General features: G+C 40.7%; 1 protein-coding gene across 2 annotated transcripts in view; it reads right to left on the reverse strand.

The window, feature by feature from the left end:
- Positions 1-17527, reverse strand: part of pak4 (p21 protein (Cdc42/Rac)-activated kinase 4) — a 131010-nt gene that overhangs the window by 47898 nt on the left and 65585 nt on the right. For both annotated transcript variants that reach the window (XM_043680743.1, XM_043680742.1), the window contains 2 exons: positions 4350-4528; positions 454-678 (listed from right to left, as the gene is read on the reverse strand). In XM_043680743.1, the coding sequence (XP_043536678.1) occupies positions 454-657 (204 nt within the window). In that variant the 5' untranslated portion in view covers positions 658-678; positions 4350-4528. The remainder of the gene's footprint in view (positions 1-453; positions 679-4349; positions 4529-17527) is intronic.

Genomic DNA, 17527 nt, shown 5'->3' on the forward strand with positions numbered 1-17527 from the left:
AAAGGATGCCTTTTATCCCCCACTAGCTGCGCTATGTCTTCGTTAAGACAACTGAAAAGTAATTAACTATGTTATGCTTTCCTTGATACCTCCTGTTTATAAAACTTGCATTGGGATACTCAAACTCCATTTCAACCATTGCCTGAGGCAAAGTACTTGATGTTCCAACTAGCCAGTGTGCAAGTTTTTTTTCAACTTTGATTCAATTTTAAACTGCTGACCCTCTATGACCCTTTACCATTTGATCTCCAATTTTAAAAAAAACTTTGACTATCTGCAACATTAAAAATCTTAATAATGAAACCCTTTTCTTGGCCTTCTCAATGGGAACAGCCCTAGATATTTTCACATCTCTTTTCAAAGATTTCACAGCCATGGAATTATCCTTGTTTAATCAATGGTTTATCACATCTTAAATCCTAAGGCAGTTCTTGTAACCACTGTGCAACATACCTTCCGCGGAGCAAGCTGAATAGGTGTTATGTATGACGGATCAACCAGTGGTTTAGGACGTTTAGCAGTGTCTTCGAGGAGGCTCTCCCATTGCCTGGGAAGCCCAGTAAACTTCTGCTCCTGCTGATCGAACCCAGTGTGAACACGGTGCTCAAAATTCACAGGTGCTGAGATCTCGACTCGCTTTTTCTTCTTTCCGAACATGGTTGAGATGAATGTCAAATCCTGCCAGGGTGAAAAGTCACTGTAAACCACTTCTCAAGCGACACAAAATAGAACCACCAAGGGTCTTTACAATCTACAAACACTAGCTTATTCCATTGCAAAATGGCCGCAAATTAAAAAATATTGAGTCATAAAATTTCCCATAAAATGTAATTATGTACAAGCACACCCTAACCACTGCACTCTAGAATTAATTCAACGCGTGAAGTGTTTTGAAGAGCTGTTTCAATATAATTTATAACTTATTAATGACAGAAAACGTAGGCAACATTTGCAGTATTTCACTGCTAGCTGAACACTGCAGCAATATAATGAGGCTGTTAGGTCTACATCTTACACAAATCCTGATTGTTTTGTTTTTGCTGTCTCCACATAAACTCTTGCTGGTTGTTCCATGATATTCTGCCCAACTACTGAATTGCCATGTTGGAACCTGGACAATAAATATGGAGTGCAGAAAACCCAAATGCATCAGCTGATCCCATTTTTCACCCTGTACATACACAATGGAAAATGGGATCAGGAGTAAGAAATTCAGCAGACATTTTTCTTTCATACATTCATGGTTTATGAGCAGGCTGATAAACCCAGCATTTATTGCCAATGAGAATGTGATGAGTCACTTTCTTGAACTGTTGCAGTCCCTGTGGTGTAGGTAGACCCACTGCTTTGTTGAGGGGTGGGAGTTACAGGGTTTTAATCCACCAATCAAACTCCTTACCAGCAACAAAATTGGAGGTGTAGTGGACAGCAGAGGGTTACCTCAGATTACAACAGGTTCTGGACCAGATGGGCCAATGGGCAGTGAAGTGGCAGATGGAGTTTAATTCAGATAAGTGCGAGGTGCTGTATTTTGGGAAAACAAATCTTAGCTAGACTTATACACTTAATGGTAAGGTCCTAGGGAGTGTTGCTAAACAAAGAGACCTTGGAGTGCAAGTTCATAGCTCCTTGAAAGTGGAGTCGCAGGTAGATAGGATAGTGAAGGCGGCGTTTGGTATGCTTTCCTTTATTGGTCAGAGTATTGACTACAGGGGTTGGGAGGTCATATTGCAGCTGTACAGGACATTGGTTAGGCCACTTTTGGAATATTGCGTGCAATTGTGGTCTCCTTCCTATCGGAAAGATGTTGTGAAACTTGAAAGGGTTCAGAAAATATTTATAAGGATATTGCCAGGGTTGGAGTTCTGAGCTACAGGGAGAGGCAGAAAAGGCTGGGGCTGTTTTCCCTGGAGCGTCGAAGATTGAGGGGTGACCTTATAGAGGTTTACAAAATTATGAGGGGCATGGATAGGATAAATAGACAAAGTATTTCCCCTGGGGTTGGGGAGTCCAGAACTAGAGGGCATAGGTTTAAGGTGAGAGGGGAAAGATATAAAAGAGACAAAAGGGACAACTTTTTCATGCAGAGTGTGTTACGTGTATGGAATGAGCTGCCAGAGGATGTGGTGGAGGCTGGTACAACTGCAACATTTTAGAGACATTTGGATAGGTATATGAATAGGAAGGTTTTGGAGGGATATGGGCCCGGTGCTGGCAGGTGGGACTAGATTGGGTTGGGATATCTGGTCGGCATGGACAGGTTGGACCGAAGGGTCTGTTTCCATGCTGTACATCTCTATGACTCTAAGTCCAGGGGTGCTGATGCTTGGAAAGTCATTGCAGACAGGAAGGCATGCTAGAGGTGGGAGAATTTTTAAATTGAGACTGTCCTGCTAGGAGCCTATGTAAGTTAGTGAGCACAGGGTCGATGGTGAATACGTAACATAGCCTGATGCTTTAATACTATACTAAAGGAGTGCTACAACGCTGAACATCTAATTAGATACTGAGCCAATACTGTTCTTCTGTTTGAGAGGACATATAGCACTACTGGACAATGAGGAGGAGTGCTCCCTGTACCCTTATCAGTATTCATCCCTTGATCAATATACCAAAATATATTTATCAGCCATTTCTGGGATTTTGGTATGCGCAAATTGGCTGCCGTATCTGTCTTGAGCCTGACAGTACGAAAGTGTCACCAGGACCCAATGGTTTACAAAATTGTGACACGAACACAAAAGACCTAAAATGGCATTGCAAATTCCACATTGTAAGGCTAAACTGACTTCCAATTGCTTTTACATGCTTCAATAAACTTTATATCCAAGCTCTGAAATTATCCAATAATGCCAATGCAAGTTCACATAATATTATACAAATTCATATTCAGTCATCGGAACTGTTAAAATCATACGTGTGCTCAGACCTTCTTTGTATTGCTAATATCTGCTCTCTCTTATGATGATCAGAAAATCCAGTCCATGAAAAAATACTTGCAAAGAAAAAGACACTGCTGCCTCGATTCATTTTATTGATTTACAGTCAGAAATCCTAATACCAGGTAGTACTGATGGATTACAAAACTGACATCCAATTGAGAACAAGTATTCAAATATAACAGTCTGGAGTTCGCTGCCGAGGGATTGGTGGATAAATGGATTACTTGGTGGGGTATGGAGTCTCTCAGACTGGACATTACCAGGTTAAATCCTCACTCCATGCTGAATTTAGTCATTTCTAGCAGAGCAGCTGTTGGGATTCTTTGTTTGGGTTCAGAAGCACAGGGTCACTGTTGTTACCCTAGATCACAGCTTAGTGCAAGTGTGAGGACAGCCTCCAATATTGAACTGCCACCTGGTCAAGGAACCTCCCCAGACTCATGCCACAGACATTGCAAATATTTTTTGCAGTGGAGAGCAGAAGGGCTTTTTGAAAAACAAACGAACTGCAGTGTTTCCGTGAATAGAAACTATAACATTATAAAAACCACTATAAGGATCTCTACGCCTTAATTATTCTGTCACCAGTCGAGGTCAGACATTTCTGATAGTCAAAAATGTACCACACTGTCTCTAATTCCCAGTTGTTACTTTAACATTTGCAACTGGAAAACCCAAGGGAGAGCCTTATTAGCTTGCAATAGGTCACAATTTCCTAAAGCAAACGACATTTCTCAAATTGGTGTGGTTTGAATACACATTAGCACAAAACAACAGAGCAGAGGAAATAAGCTTGTTAGAATTCAGATAGCCAAACAGAGCTGGAAAGAACACTGGAGCCCAGTCTTTATCCACTTACAAGGAGAGCCACACATTGCTTACTGCACACTTCCAGCCAAAAACCCCTCAGCCTCCAGCCAAGTACACAGAAAACTTAATCAACATGTTTGGACATGCTATAACTAACCTCTAGAGCAGGTAGGATTGAACCAGAACCTTCTAGCCCAAAAGTAGGGGACAATACCATTGCCATATTGGCCCTGGGAGCTGCCAAATGAATGCCCACCAACTGAACATAATTAACTCCCAACTGATTTTTTTTATTTAACAAAATTTATCTATAGTTTTGGAAAGGTTAACAATGCCTGGTTTAAACAATTTAATGAGAAACACACAAACATGAGCATTGACAGAATTCTTACTGACACCAGTTTTCAGAATATTAGATGAAAGCTCTATTCTAGAAGGGGACAGCTACCCTTTTATTACCACAACGCAAAGTCTAAAGTTAAGATTTTCGGGATTCTGAGCTCTCCTGTTTAGCGAGAGTTGCTTAACGCTATTTTATATTCGCATTTTTACTCTTAAATTGAGCAATAAAGTCAAAACATGAAGGAAAAAAAATACCTTTTAAAAAGAAAGATCCCCTCTCACAGTTCCAGTAACTGTTGCAGTGTACAGTAAAAGCAGGGAGACCAGTGGAGAACCCTGACGTGCCCTGAATCGAGCTTTTAATGTGGGCTGGAAACAAGATGGGAACAGTTGGCTATGTCCAGAGTGCCTTTGAAGTGAGTCCACATTCTGACCTGGAAAGAGAATTGAAACACAACATGATATCAGGAAGAATATGTTGTCCTGCACACAATCAAAAAGGCAGTACTCTTAAAAAGGTCCAGAATCAAACAATGGAATCAGATTTACGAGCTGCTCTGCAGCACAAAAGTCAACCATCGTGGTTTAGTCAGCACATAGCAATGCAATCAGTGTTTCAAAGCACAGTGTGCTTCTTGAACTGACATTGATAGAGGAGACAGACTCACAATCAAAGGATTAGCCTCTTCAACAGATGAGTGGGTGGAATAGTTTGTTTGCCTTTAACCAGTAAAACCCATTTTAGAAAGAAAATGAACAAACAGAAATATCAGATATACGCTGTTCACATTAAAGACATTTACATGAGCCAAGTTATTCTGTACAGAAAGATGAACAATGTATTGCAGCACAGAATTCAGCATTTCTGCCACATGTTAAGAGTTAACTTTGCAATAATGTCATAAGAAAATTAGTTTCATTAACCTTCAAGCTGCAATATTATTGAACAGTGAGATATAATTTCAATTTCAGTAATTCAAAGTGCAGATTGAGAATGTATTGTTTGAAACATACACTACAACCAGAGAAGGACGTTTCATGCCACTCCTGAATCAGCACAAACGGCAAAGTCAGAACTTCAGTGATGGTGCAATTCAAAGCCATGGAATTAATGCAAAGAATGCCCCATCAATTGATGTTTGTTAAAGATTAGAAATTTTGAGACTTCTTTCCATGTAACATGGTTGCTATGATATGGGATTTCAGAACAGAAACAGTAGTGGAAACAAAGTCCAACTTTTTTTTAAAGAAATAAACAGGCAAATATTTGAAAATAAATATTAATAGGGTAAGTAGAAATAGCATAGGGTTAGGAATAAATGGCTGGATAATTTTTGGAGATGTCACATGGATGATGAAAGAGTTGCCGTATTCTAGCTGTAATAAGCAACAACAGCTAAGCTGGCCCTATATAATATATAATTATTGGCCCTATACAATATATTCGCGAAAATTATAACTTGCTCCAATTAATTAGTATTGTATTGTGACTTTCAACCAATGTTTGCAAAGGCTTTCGATGTTTAATAAGAATTTATGTTGCTGATACAGAACAGTTCTGACATGACGGGCCAAATGGCCTCCTTTCACAGAGCCTGTGTGCCCTTGCATTTAAGGCACAGAATAAGACGAAAGAGATACCCAGCCACACTACCAAGAGACCTGCGAGTGCATGAGTGCTGGCCAGAGAGAAAGCAATGTTCAGCTGTGATGCCCACAATGGTCAACTTGTGCAATCCACAAAATGCCCAAGCTCATGTATAAGTAGTGGATAGGATTGGAAAATGGAATCTATACTCACAGGGGAGGGGGATAAATGTTAATTTGGTAAGGAGATCTTTGAGAGAATATTAGTTTAATTTAAAAAAAAAACTCCATTAGGTTTCATCACCAGCATAAGCAACATTTTTACATGTACTTCGCATAAATAGAAAGAGATATAGAACATGCATGAAAAAGGACGCCTCTAAAGCACCACTGCCGGTCACTTTATTCACCTATACTCCCACTTTCAAGCACTCTCTTTACTGGGTTGATGAGAACTTAGTGATGGGTTAGACCCAAATAGCTTCAAAAAGTGCTGGCTGTCAGGGTGATCACAGGCCATCCCAGAGTTTGTACTTTTTAAATAATTCTCTCTCAAATTCCAGGAACTAGCTTCTTACAATGAAATTCCTTTCACATTTTGGATTATGTTTTACCCCATCTGCAGCATGCTAATCTTTTGAATTGCATCACTGACACATGCAGTCAGAACAAAATAGCTGCTGTCTCTTTAAAGGCAAATTTATAATTATATTACAATTGGGTTTGGCACCATTAGGCAACTGAAAGGGACAAGGAGAATCAAAGTCTCCACTCCTGATTGCAATAAAGTGAGTTAACTTCAAAAGCAAATGTTTAAAAAGGTGCGGTGAACAATGCCTGCACATTGAACATTCACGCTCAAAATGGAGGTAGCTGCTTAGGTGAGGTTTGTACCAGAGGAATTTTTTTTCTCAAACACTAAAGCACTGGAAATACTCAGTAGGTCAGGCAGCTCATGTGGACAGAAACAGAGTTAACAGCACAGGTCAAAATGACCTTTGTACTGATGGCTTCTGATGAAAGGTAATCATGACCTGAAAACATGTGGAGAGACACAGAATTAATGATTCAGGTTGAGATGACGCTTTGTCAGTATCCGGCTTCATCGGCAGTGCTAACTATTTCTCTGTCCACAGACTCTACCTGACCTGAACACTTCCAGCAGTTGGGCTCTTATTTCAATTTTGCAACATTTGCAGTTTCTTAATTTGGTAGTAAGATATCCTTTCTTAACACTTAGGATAAAGTCAGTATTTTCAAGTGAAAATGAGGATAAAAAAAGGATGGAGACTTGTAACTCATTTTGAGGATTAAGTGAAATAGACTAAATCAACAACTAAAAGCAACAATTAACTAGAGTGAAACTGACTGCAGCATTTCAAATTTCCATATTAAATTGCATCTAAATGCTACAGTGAGCAACTACCCCAAATCACATCTTAAAACAAGATCCATCAGATGCCCTGTTTAGGTAGATAGCTCACACAAAATAGAAGAGGAATAGATGATTAATTAATGATGATGATTTAGGGTAGTGAAAGAAAATCCAACTCAAATTGTCAGAAATTATGGAATGTATAATTATCTTAAATACAGCCAGAATGTTATGGACCAGACCAAACCACCTCAAAATATATGAAGCATCCATCCTAGACCCTAACTTTTTCTTATTTTAAAGGCAGGTTCCAAGTGTCTCATTCTGCATGCAATTTGATTTGTCAAACTAGCTGTCTTGGAACAAAACACACTTTATTCATACAATATAATTAAAATACATGCAAAATAAAAATAAAATTGGCTTAACAGTAGCTCTATCAAAACGCTTAACATATTAACTACTACTACTTAGCCATTTCAAGATAGTAACATCCCATGAACACACCAATGGTAAAGCAATTTCAGTAAAACAGGTTTCTTCTTATGCAATTCTGGTAGCAGGAAGAGAACCACAGCTTTAGCTGTAACAGAGAGGGGAAATAAGAGCTTCCCCATCCAGCTTCAAGATCCCAGCAACTGCTGCAAGCTAAACCAAAAAATCATAGTTCGATGAGAGCTTGAGCACACCTATTCCGGCTGCTTCTATTGATAACTTTAAAAAAAAACCAAGGCCTCAAGTTGTTGACTTTATTGACTCTGGAGTAGACAGCCGGTCACCTTGGTCTCAAGTTCTTTTCATTTAAAGAAGGACAAACACAATAGTCACAATGTGAAGCAAGGCACAGGATGTTGTAAGAAATACACAAACCATTAATATAATATAAAATTAATACTGAACAGAACTGAGTGAACATCTAATTTGTGTACCAGGAAGAGTCAAACAAAATCCAATTAAATACTTGTGGGAATTTTGAAGAAATCCCTGAGCAGGGTAGTCCAACAACTTGTATTTTTAATGGAGCTTTTAAATATAGAAAAATGTCCCACGGCACTCACTAAGGCACAAGACAAATAGATGCCTGGCTAAAGGGTGGAAGATGTAGGACAGCCAACTCTGTTAACGAGAGGAGAGTTTTAAAAACAAGAATCTGAAAAAGAAGAGAATGCAGTGGAGGATGGAAGCCTGTAACTTAGGGTTAAGGTGCAACTGCCATATACCATTGAATGTAGTAGGGAAGGAGGATGGAAGGAAAAGGCATTGACAGTTTAAAGAATAAGTTGAAGGTAGTTAGAGATGGGGAGCAAATTATAAACAATTGAGTTATATATTGCATAGAGATTTCCAGCTTAATCCTTGGTTTGTCCTGAGTTAACCAATGGAGAAAGTGAGGACTGCAGATGCTGGAGATCAGAGTCTGTGGTACTGGAAAAGCACAGCAGGTCAGGCAGCATCCAAGGAGCGGGAAAGTTGATGTTTTGAGCATAAGCCCTTCATCAGGATTGAGTAAACCAATTTCAATCTAAGTGTGATCTTTGATTTCTCTTACCATCTAACCTTCCCCTCTGTTCCACTTGCTGCTCACCACTGAAATAACTCCACAGAGGCTGGTATTCCGTCACTAAGTCACCCTTTATTTACAATTGGACAATCCTTAACACTGATCAAGTTCCCTCAGAGCCAGCTTTGAGTGATTAGAATTTCTGATACTCCTGTTTATAATCGGTCAGCCAGGACTCCCGATTGCACCACATTGATAGCCTCAATCAGGGAACTCCTGCAATGAGGTCCATCTGGCTGACCTCATTAAAATCACAACATCCCTCCCCCTCGGAGTCAGAAGACTTGGACTGTTTTTTTGTAGCTCCTCTTGGGGTATTCCAGAAGTGGGTCCTCCAACTCTGCCTCTGACACGAACACACAGTATCTTGCCTTGAGCTCCCATAGCGTCTCAGAAGAAATTCACTTTCTTCTTGAAGTGGCAAAGGCATCAAGACAGCAACATCTGCCGTGTCCATCTAAAAGTATAAAACCCACCATTTTCCCTATGTCTCCAGTTCTGAGGAAGAGATTCACGTTGGACTTGAAACATTAACTCTTATCAACAGAGGGGAAAGGCAGGGAAGCAGGCAGCCATTACTGAAGTTACATTATTTGGGCCTCCCAACAGAGAGGGTAGCATAACAAAATATTTGGGTACCACAATACATAACACTTATCCTTGGGACAGTATTAAAAAATGTAATGTGGCCACTGGAATCCGAGCAAGAAGCCTTCAGAATTTCTGCATTAAAGGCAGACAGATGTCCTTTTGGATCCATTCTACCAATTGCTGTCTCACCCACCATTAAGATCCCATTCTAAAATGGTTGCGTCTCACAACACAGCTGAAAGATGTACATGGTACATGTGGGAAGTTCTGCTCATGCACTTTGAGAGACATTCTAACAGCATAACCATAGTGGCACCTAAATAAGCACAAACATTATGAACAAACAGGGTGGAATGATGCAACTGGCAATACTGGCCAGGGGGGTGTCATCAGATATTCATTCCGAAAATAAAAGTTGCACCTGCTAACTGTGTATGTCAAGTGCTTAAATGCTATAAAACCTTTGTGACTCATCATTAGATCACACCCTATATTCAGTTGCCGAGTTGGAATTTCCCAAACAACAGCTCATAAATAATCACCTTTCAGACCTGCAACCCCTAGCCTTCCAAAGAACAAGGGCAGCAAATGCTTGGGAACACCACTATCTCCAAGATCGCTGCTGAACCCAAACACCATCCTGCCTTGGAAACATATTGGTGCTTCATCATTGTAGCTGGGTCAAAAGCCTCAAACTTCCTCCCTAACAGCGCAGTGGGTTTATGCATACCCAAGAATAGTAGCAGTTCAAGAAGACAGCTCATCAACACATTCGTTAGGATAATTAGGGATGAATAATAAATGCTGGGATAGTCAGTGATAACCTGTGAACACACCCATACGAATATAAACATTTATATAACATCTTTAGTATCACAAAATGCATCAAATTGCTTTACAGGAGCATCCCCAGACGTTGGGAACAAAACCACGCAAGAAAGTAGGACAAGTGATCAAAAGATTGGTTCAAGATTTTAAGGATCGTTATTACAAGAAAAAAAAGACATAGATGTTTAGGGAGGGAATTCCAAAGCCTAGGGTTCAGCTAGCTGTAAGCATAGCTACCAACAAATGGAACGATTAACATTGGGAATACTCAACAGACTGTATGTTGATGAAGGTTATTGAAAGGGGGGGAAGCATGGTCATGGAGAGACTTGGATACAAGAATGAGATTTGTTAAATTCTGCCAGGCCATGGGTCAATATAAATCAGCAAACACAGAGTGATACTTTGAATGGGATTTGGTCGTGTTTTGGTTACAATAAAGGAAAGACACAACATATGATCCACATTAACTATATCACAAAGACCAAACACTGACTTCAGTAATTTATCTGAACCACTGTGCACTGCCTCGGTATGGCAAATGTCCTGTACACAAGCGAACTGCATGCATACCTTGAATAAGCCACTCAAACAGGATGTACAGTAGCTGGTCTCTATAACTACACAGAATGCAGAAGCACTGGAAAAAATGCAAAATAATATTTACAAGCATAATACGGTATTGATAGATTGGAACACAAAGTCTGACCAGGCTGGGATGACTTTCACACAAACAGCAAATGCTGAGAGGTGACCTAATAGAGGCCTTGCAAAATTATTGAAGGAATTGGTGTCGTGAAGATGGAGGGAGCTGGAGCTTTTCTCATGGGAGCGAAGGAGGATGAGAAGTACAAGACGATGAGAGGCAAAGATAGAGAGGATAGCCAGAGACTTTTTCCCATTGACAAGCTGGTTCAGTGTGCTACGTGCTTGATGTGGGAGGTCAACGACTCTGGTGTGTCTGGCCCTATAAGTGTGGAAAGTGTGTGCACGTTCAGCTACTGACAGAGCACATTGCAGCACTGATGAAAGAACTCGAGGACCTTAGGCTCATCCGAGAGAACGAGATCTTTCTGGACAAGACTTTCAGCGAGGTTATTACACCGACCATACCAGAAAAGAGCAGAAGAGAGTAGACGATGAGGAAGGCAGAGAGGAGACAGGTGCAAGAGACCCCGGGGGAAGTACCTGTCAGGAACAAGTTGAATCTTTTGGAAACAATAGAGACAAATGACACTGCCAGTCCGCGAGGCAACCAGGTCTGTCAATCAAAAGTTGGCGTGGAGACAGAGCGGAAGAGTCGGACAACGCACAGAGCCGTGGTAATAGGGGACTCCATAGTGAGAGGAACTGACCGGGGTTTTTGTGGCAGCAGGCGGGAGAATTTACCCTGGTACCTAATTCATCGGATGTACTTTATTCAGTGGTGCAGCTCAGTCTCTGAATTGTGAAATTTAATTTTAAAAGTCTTGTTTTTAAAGGTTTATGCCATTTTTCATTTCATCTTCATGCATTATTTAGCAGAGGCTACCTTCTGATGGTAAAAACTGGTCTCGACTCTCCACGATAAATGAATATATTTGGCTTGCTTTTAGTTTTGTAACACAAGAGGTGGTTCCAAATGATGTGAGAGCAGACTGAGACCAGTTACAGAAAACCAATACCAGCATGCAGTGTAAGAAAAGGACGCCATTCACCCTTTGAGCTTGTTCCCACATTCAATTATTTCATAAGTAATCTGTATCTTAATTCCACATTTCCCAAATTTGGCTTCATCGCCCTTATTAGTTGAGCCAAATTAATAGCCTATTAATTTCAGCTTTAAACCTTCAATTGACTAATTTTGGAGGATCAGTGTTTCAGATTTCCATTAACTTTCACACGCAGAAATATTTTCTCTCAACCCTGAACAGCCCAGTCCTAAATTTAAAAATGTTTTCCCTTATTCTTGATTCTTTTCACCAGAGGAAATGATTTTCTCTACCATCCTTATCAAATCTGTCAATCACCCTGAGCACCTTAATTTCATCATCCTTTAATCTTTAAAGAAATGAAACCCAGTCCATTCAATGGGTCTCCATTACTTTTGTGTGTCACAATACTATTGATGCAGCAGTCTAAAGAACCAAAGAGACAAGGAGGATATTTTTAAGAGAAAGACAGAAACACTTATATTACATGTTTCATCGCTACTAGCAACCGCAAATCCCTTTAGAGCCAATAAAGTATTTTTGAAGTGTAGTCAATGTTACAATGTAGCATACATAACAGTTATTTTACCCAAAGCAAATACTCATAAACAGCAATTTGATTATGGCCAGATAACATTTGCTTGTGAATGATGTATTATATGAAGTAATGGTGCTGAATGGGTTAATGCCCAAATTATGTTGGCTCCAGAATTCCATCAAATTTTCTTCCCAGCTGTGTGGGATTTCTGGATCTGAAAGTCAATGTCACGATTGGTGGGCTGATACCTATCGCCATGTGTGAAAGCTTAGAGCAACTGCAACTGTGCAACTGAGAGGGAACATTGATTGGCTCCATCCTTTCTACTGATGTTGCACATAATATTTTGGATGGAGTTTGGAAGTTTAATTCTCATTCCTACAGAGAGTAGTTGTACCCGCTATCTAAGGTCCTAATCATTATGCCTGAGCAAATCTACTTGTATTTATTGTATGCAGAACATAGAAGTTATAACAGCGTTTATTGCTATTGTGAAATAAACCTTCTTGTTATCTCATACCAAACAATATCCTCTTGCATCTGAGACAATGTAGTATCATCTTGCATTATTCACTCGGTAAGACTAAGACGAAACAAAGGATGATTGATGGCAGTGAACTATATCAAACAACCCTTAGCCAGTACTGGGTAGAGTTACCAAACACCACAGGTGCTAGGAGTGGTTATCAGGGAAAATACCACATGATATTTATCAAGGATTACACATAGGCCAGGGCACCAGGGTTAATGCATGTCCTTGAACTGTTATAGGTAAATCTTTCACACATCCATGAATCTGAAGTTAGGGCTTTGCACTTAGTATTGCACTTAAGTATCAACCTTACATACTTGTTCGAACCCTGCAGGGTTTCAGAGACAAGAGTGCTACTGACTGAGCTGTGATTGATTGACACCAACACAGCAACTCATTTGAATTTGGAATACACTTCCTGGGTTGGTGAAAACAGATTTGATTGTCACTTTCAAAAGGAAATTGGAAGTATCCTTCAGAAAAGAAAGCTTTCGGGGTTGTGAGATAAAAGCCAAGGTTTGAGGGGAAGGAGATATTTGTTGTAGAATTCCCATACAGAACTGATACAGATATACTGGGTCAAATAGACTCCTTGCATACTTTCCATCTTGCTACAGTTAATGGCCTGAATGCTACATTCAGTGAATATTGTCTAAAGAGGATCAAAATTGTGAGTTCTTGAAAAGGTACTTATCTATCAGTAATTTTAATGGCAATGCTCACATGGTGAAGAATACATTCTCTTCATCCAATTGTTCCTATTAAGCAAATACCATTAGAAGCACAGTGTGAACTAATCCCACTTGGCAGTCATATGTCCTCTGAATGCACAAGGTCTAAAATCATTAACCCATCTCTAACAGCAGGTTTTCATTAGACACTAAGTGGTTATAAAATTGGGAGCAATGCATTTCTTTAGGACTGAATCAATTGTACAGTAACAGCAGGGGTTTATGGAAAGATTTACTCAATTATGAGTGTTACCTCATCTGGTTATGAAACGTGGAGCCAGCACTTCTTATTAATGTCGTAGCACTGGAATGAAACACTGATTGTCACACTACTTTCAAATCTTTCATTTAATTGCTCATCTAATTGTATGCCCCAAGTACTTCCACACTGATTAATTGATTACAGTCATTTGCATCATTATTGCTTCAACTCTCAATTCCCACCTGCTTATTGAGAAGAAAGGGAAAGTTGTCTGTACTTTTGACTTCCGCCAATCACTCTTCACCACATTGTCCCCTCTGGTGTTATACTTTGTAAGCTTTGATCACTTGATTCTTTGTTGTAGAACTGTGAATGTTGCCACATCAGCTAGGGTGGCACAGTGGCTCAGTAGTTAGCACTCACAGTGCCAGGGACCCGGGTTTGATTCCTGCCTCAGGTGACTGCCTATGTGGAGTTGGCACATTCTCCCCAGATCGGCGTAGGTTTCCTCTGGAGCACCCGGAGAACATTCAGAAATGTGCAGATTAAGTAGATTGGCCATGCTAAATTGTCCATAGTGTTCAGGGACGAGTAGGTCAGGTGCATTGATGAAGAGCTCATGCTCGAAACATCAATTCTCCTGCTTCTCAGATGCTGCCTGACCGACTGTGCTTTTCCAGCACCACATTCTCAGCAGTAATCAGGGGTACATGAAGGGGAATGGGCCCTGGGTGGGTTACAGTTCAGAGGGTCGGTGTGGAATTGCTGGGCCAAATGGCTTGTTTCCACATGGTAGGGATTCTGTTCTAAGGCTGCCCAATTAAATTGAAATCACCTCCACCAATTGATCTGATTTGATTTATTATTGTCACATGTACTGAGATACAGTGAAAAGTATTGTTTTGTGTGCTAACCAGACAAATCATACTTACATAAGTATATCTGGGTAATAAGGGAGTGCAGCGTAGGTTCACGAGGTCAATTTCTGGAATGGTGGGATTACCTTACACTGAAAGACTGGAGCGACTGGGCTTGTGTACCCTTGAGTTTAGAAGACTGAGAGGGGATCTGGTTGAGACATATAAGATGATCAAAGGATTGGACACTCTGGCGGCAGGCAACATGTTTCCGCTGCGGGGTGAGTGCCGAAACAGAGGACACAGCTTAAAAATACGGGGTAGACCATTTAGGACAGAGATGAGGAGAAACTTCTTCACCCTGAGAGTGGTGGCTGTGTGGAATGCTCTGCCCCAGAGGGCAGTGGAGGCCCAGTCTCTGGATTCATTTAAGAAAGAGTTGGATAGAGCTCTCAAGGATAGTGGAATCAAGGGTTATGGAGATAAGGCAGGAACAGGATACTGATTAAGGATGATCAGCCATGATCATATTGAATGGTGGTGCAGGCTCGAAGGGCAGAATGGCCTACTCCTGCACCTACTGTATTGTCTGTTACGGAAATAGCTATCAGGAGGTGGTATAATTTTCAAGTGATTGTGTAAAAGTGATGGATGCATGGAACGCACTGCCAGCAGTGGTAGTAGAATCAGATACATCAGGGACAGTTAAGCGATTCTTGGATCAGCACATGGAAAATAGTACAATGAAGAGTATTTAGGTTAGTCTGATCTTAGAGTAGGATAAAAAGACAGCACAACATGGAGGGCTGAAGGACCTGTACTGTGCTGTACTGCTCTATGTTCAATATCTTAAGATGCTGCCAACATGTTGGGGGTTTCCAAATTAGGCATAAATCCAACAGGTAACACAAGCAAAAGTGTTCTTTTTTCCAATTCATTCATGGGATATGGGTGCCTTGGCTAGGCAAGCATTTATTGTCACTCTAACTGTCTAGTAGAAGACGCTGGTGAGCTGCTTTCTTAAACTGCATTGAAAATCACACAACACCAGGTTACAGTCCAACAGGTTTATGTGGAAGCACTAGCTGTCAGAGTGCTGCTCCTTCATCAGGTAGCAGTGAAGCAGGAGCATAACACACAGAATTTATAGCAAAAGATCAGTGTCATGCAACTGAAGCGATATATTGATCAAACCTAGATTGCTGTTAAGTCTTTCATCTTTTAGAATGGGTTGCAGGTTTCAGTTCATTAATATGTAAATCCCGGAATTACTTTTAAGTCACATTCTTGAGATAACTTAAGGTTTGATATAAAAAGGTGACATCTCAGCACAGACAGTGTATTAAAAGTGTGAGATTAGAGTGCGCCTGTTTCCCCATGTTGATTGAGGTTGCCCCATGGTTCTATTTCCAAAGTAGGAATTTATAAGATGTTACATAGATTGACTGTCTGCAGATTGTGCTTTTTGAGCAAAATAGAATGTGCCTGAAAGGCAAATTCACTCCATAGACTTGCGTGCGCGCAGGGGGAGGGGGAGGGACAGGGAATGTGTGTGCGCGCATGAGTGTGAGTGGGCGTGAGGGAGCATGTGTTTGCGTGCTTGGTAGAGTGTGTGCATGAGTGTGACAGAGTATAGACCTGAGACAGGCTGTGTGAATGGGTGAGAGTGTGGGGAATATATGCGCGTGTATGTCTGAGAGAGCACATATATCCTCCAAGAAGCACTTAGGGATATGCTACAATGCAGAATGGCCAAGCAGAGGCTGATAGCCAAGTTCAGTACCCATGAGGATGGCATCAACCAGGACCTTGGATTCTTGGCACACTGCAGGTGACACCACTATACTATACACCTACAAGCACATATACAGACACACTCTTACGCTCATGCAGACCCCCTCTCATACAAATGCTCTCAGACACACATACATACAACCCCCACACTCTCGCACACACCCTCTCAAAGGCTTGTACTCCGCCACACACACTCTACCAAGCATGCACACAAACACACTCTCTCATGCCCACTCTCACTCCCTCCCTCCCTCCCTCACATGCATGGACACAGACATTGAAGTCTATGGGGTGAATGTGCATTTGCACAATTATATTTGCAGATACATTCTATTTTGCTCAAAAAAAAACACAACCTGCAGGCAGTCAATCCATGTAACATTTTATACGTTCCTACTTTGGAAACAGAACCAGTCTGACTCAAGATTGGGATATAGACAAACTCTAACCTCACACCTTTAATGCATTGTCTGAGCTGAGATGTCACTTTTTAAAAAAATAAAGGAAGTGACTTAAAAGAAGTTATGGGATTTATATATTAATGAATTGAAACCTACAGCCCATTCTAAAAGATGAAAGACTTGACAGCAATCTAGATTTGTTCAATATACTGTTTTAATTGCCTGACACTGATCTTTTGCTACAAATTCTGCGTCTTACGATCCTGTCCTGCTGGTTTCTGATGAAGGAGCAGTGGTCTAAAGGCTAGTGCTTCCAAATAAACCTGTTGGACTATAACCTGGTGCTGTGTGATTTTGAACATTGTCCACACCATTCTTAAACTGCTGTAGTCTCAGGAACACACAACAGTGTTGCTTGGAAGTGAGTTCCAAGCTTTTGACCCAGCAAAAGTGAAGGAATAGCAGCAAGACAGGAGGATGCACAACTTGGAGGTGAACTTGTAGGTGTGTGCGCTAAGAGTGTTGAAACTTTTGCCTGACAAAGGGAGCAATGGAGGGTAAAATGTCAGATATATTTAAGAGGAAACTTAATAAATGTGAGGGAGAAAACAAGAAGAGATGTTGACTGGGTATGATGAGGAAGGGTAGGAGAAGCTGGTATGGAGAATAAATGGCAGAGTAGACCTGTAGGGCTTATAATTATTGCACTATACATATTATGTAACCGGAACCCCACAGAGCAGAG

Source organism: Chiloscyllium plagiosum, chromosome 41 (genome assembly GCF_004010195.1).
Source record: "Chiloscyllium plagiosum isolate BGI_BamShark_2017 chromosome 41, ASM401019v2, whole genome shotgun sequence".
NCBI classification, from domain to species: domain Eukaryota; kingdom Metazoa; phylum Chordata; class Chondrichthyes; order Orectolobiformes; family Hemiscylliidae; genus Chiloscyllium; species Chiloscyllium plagiosum.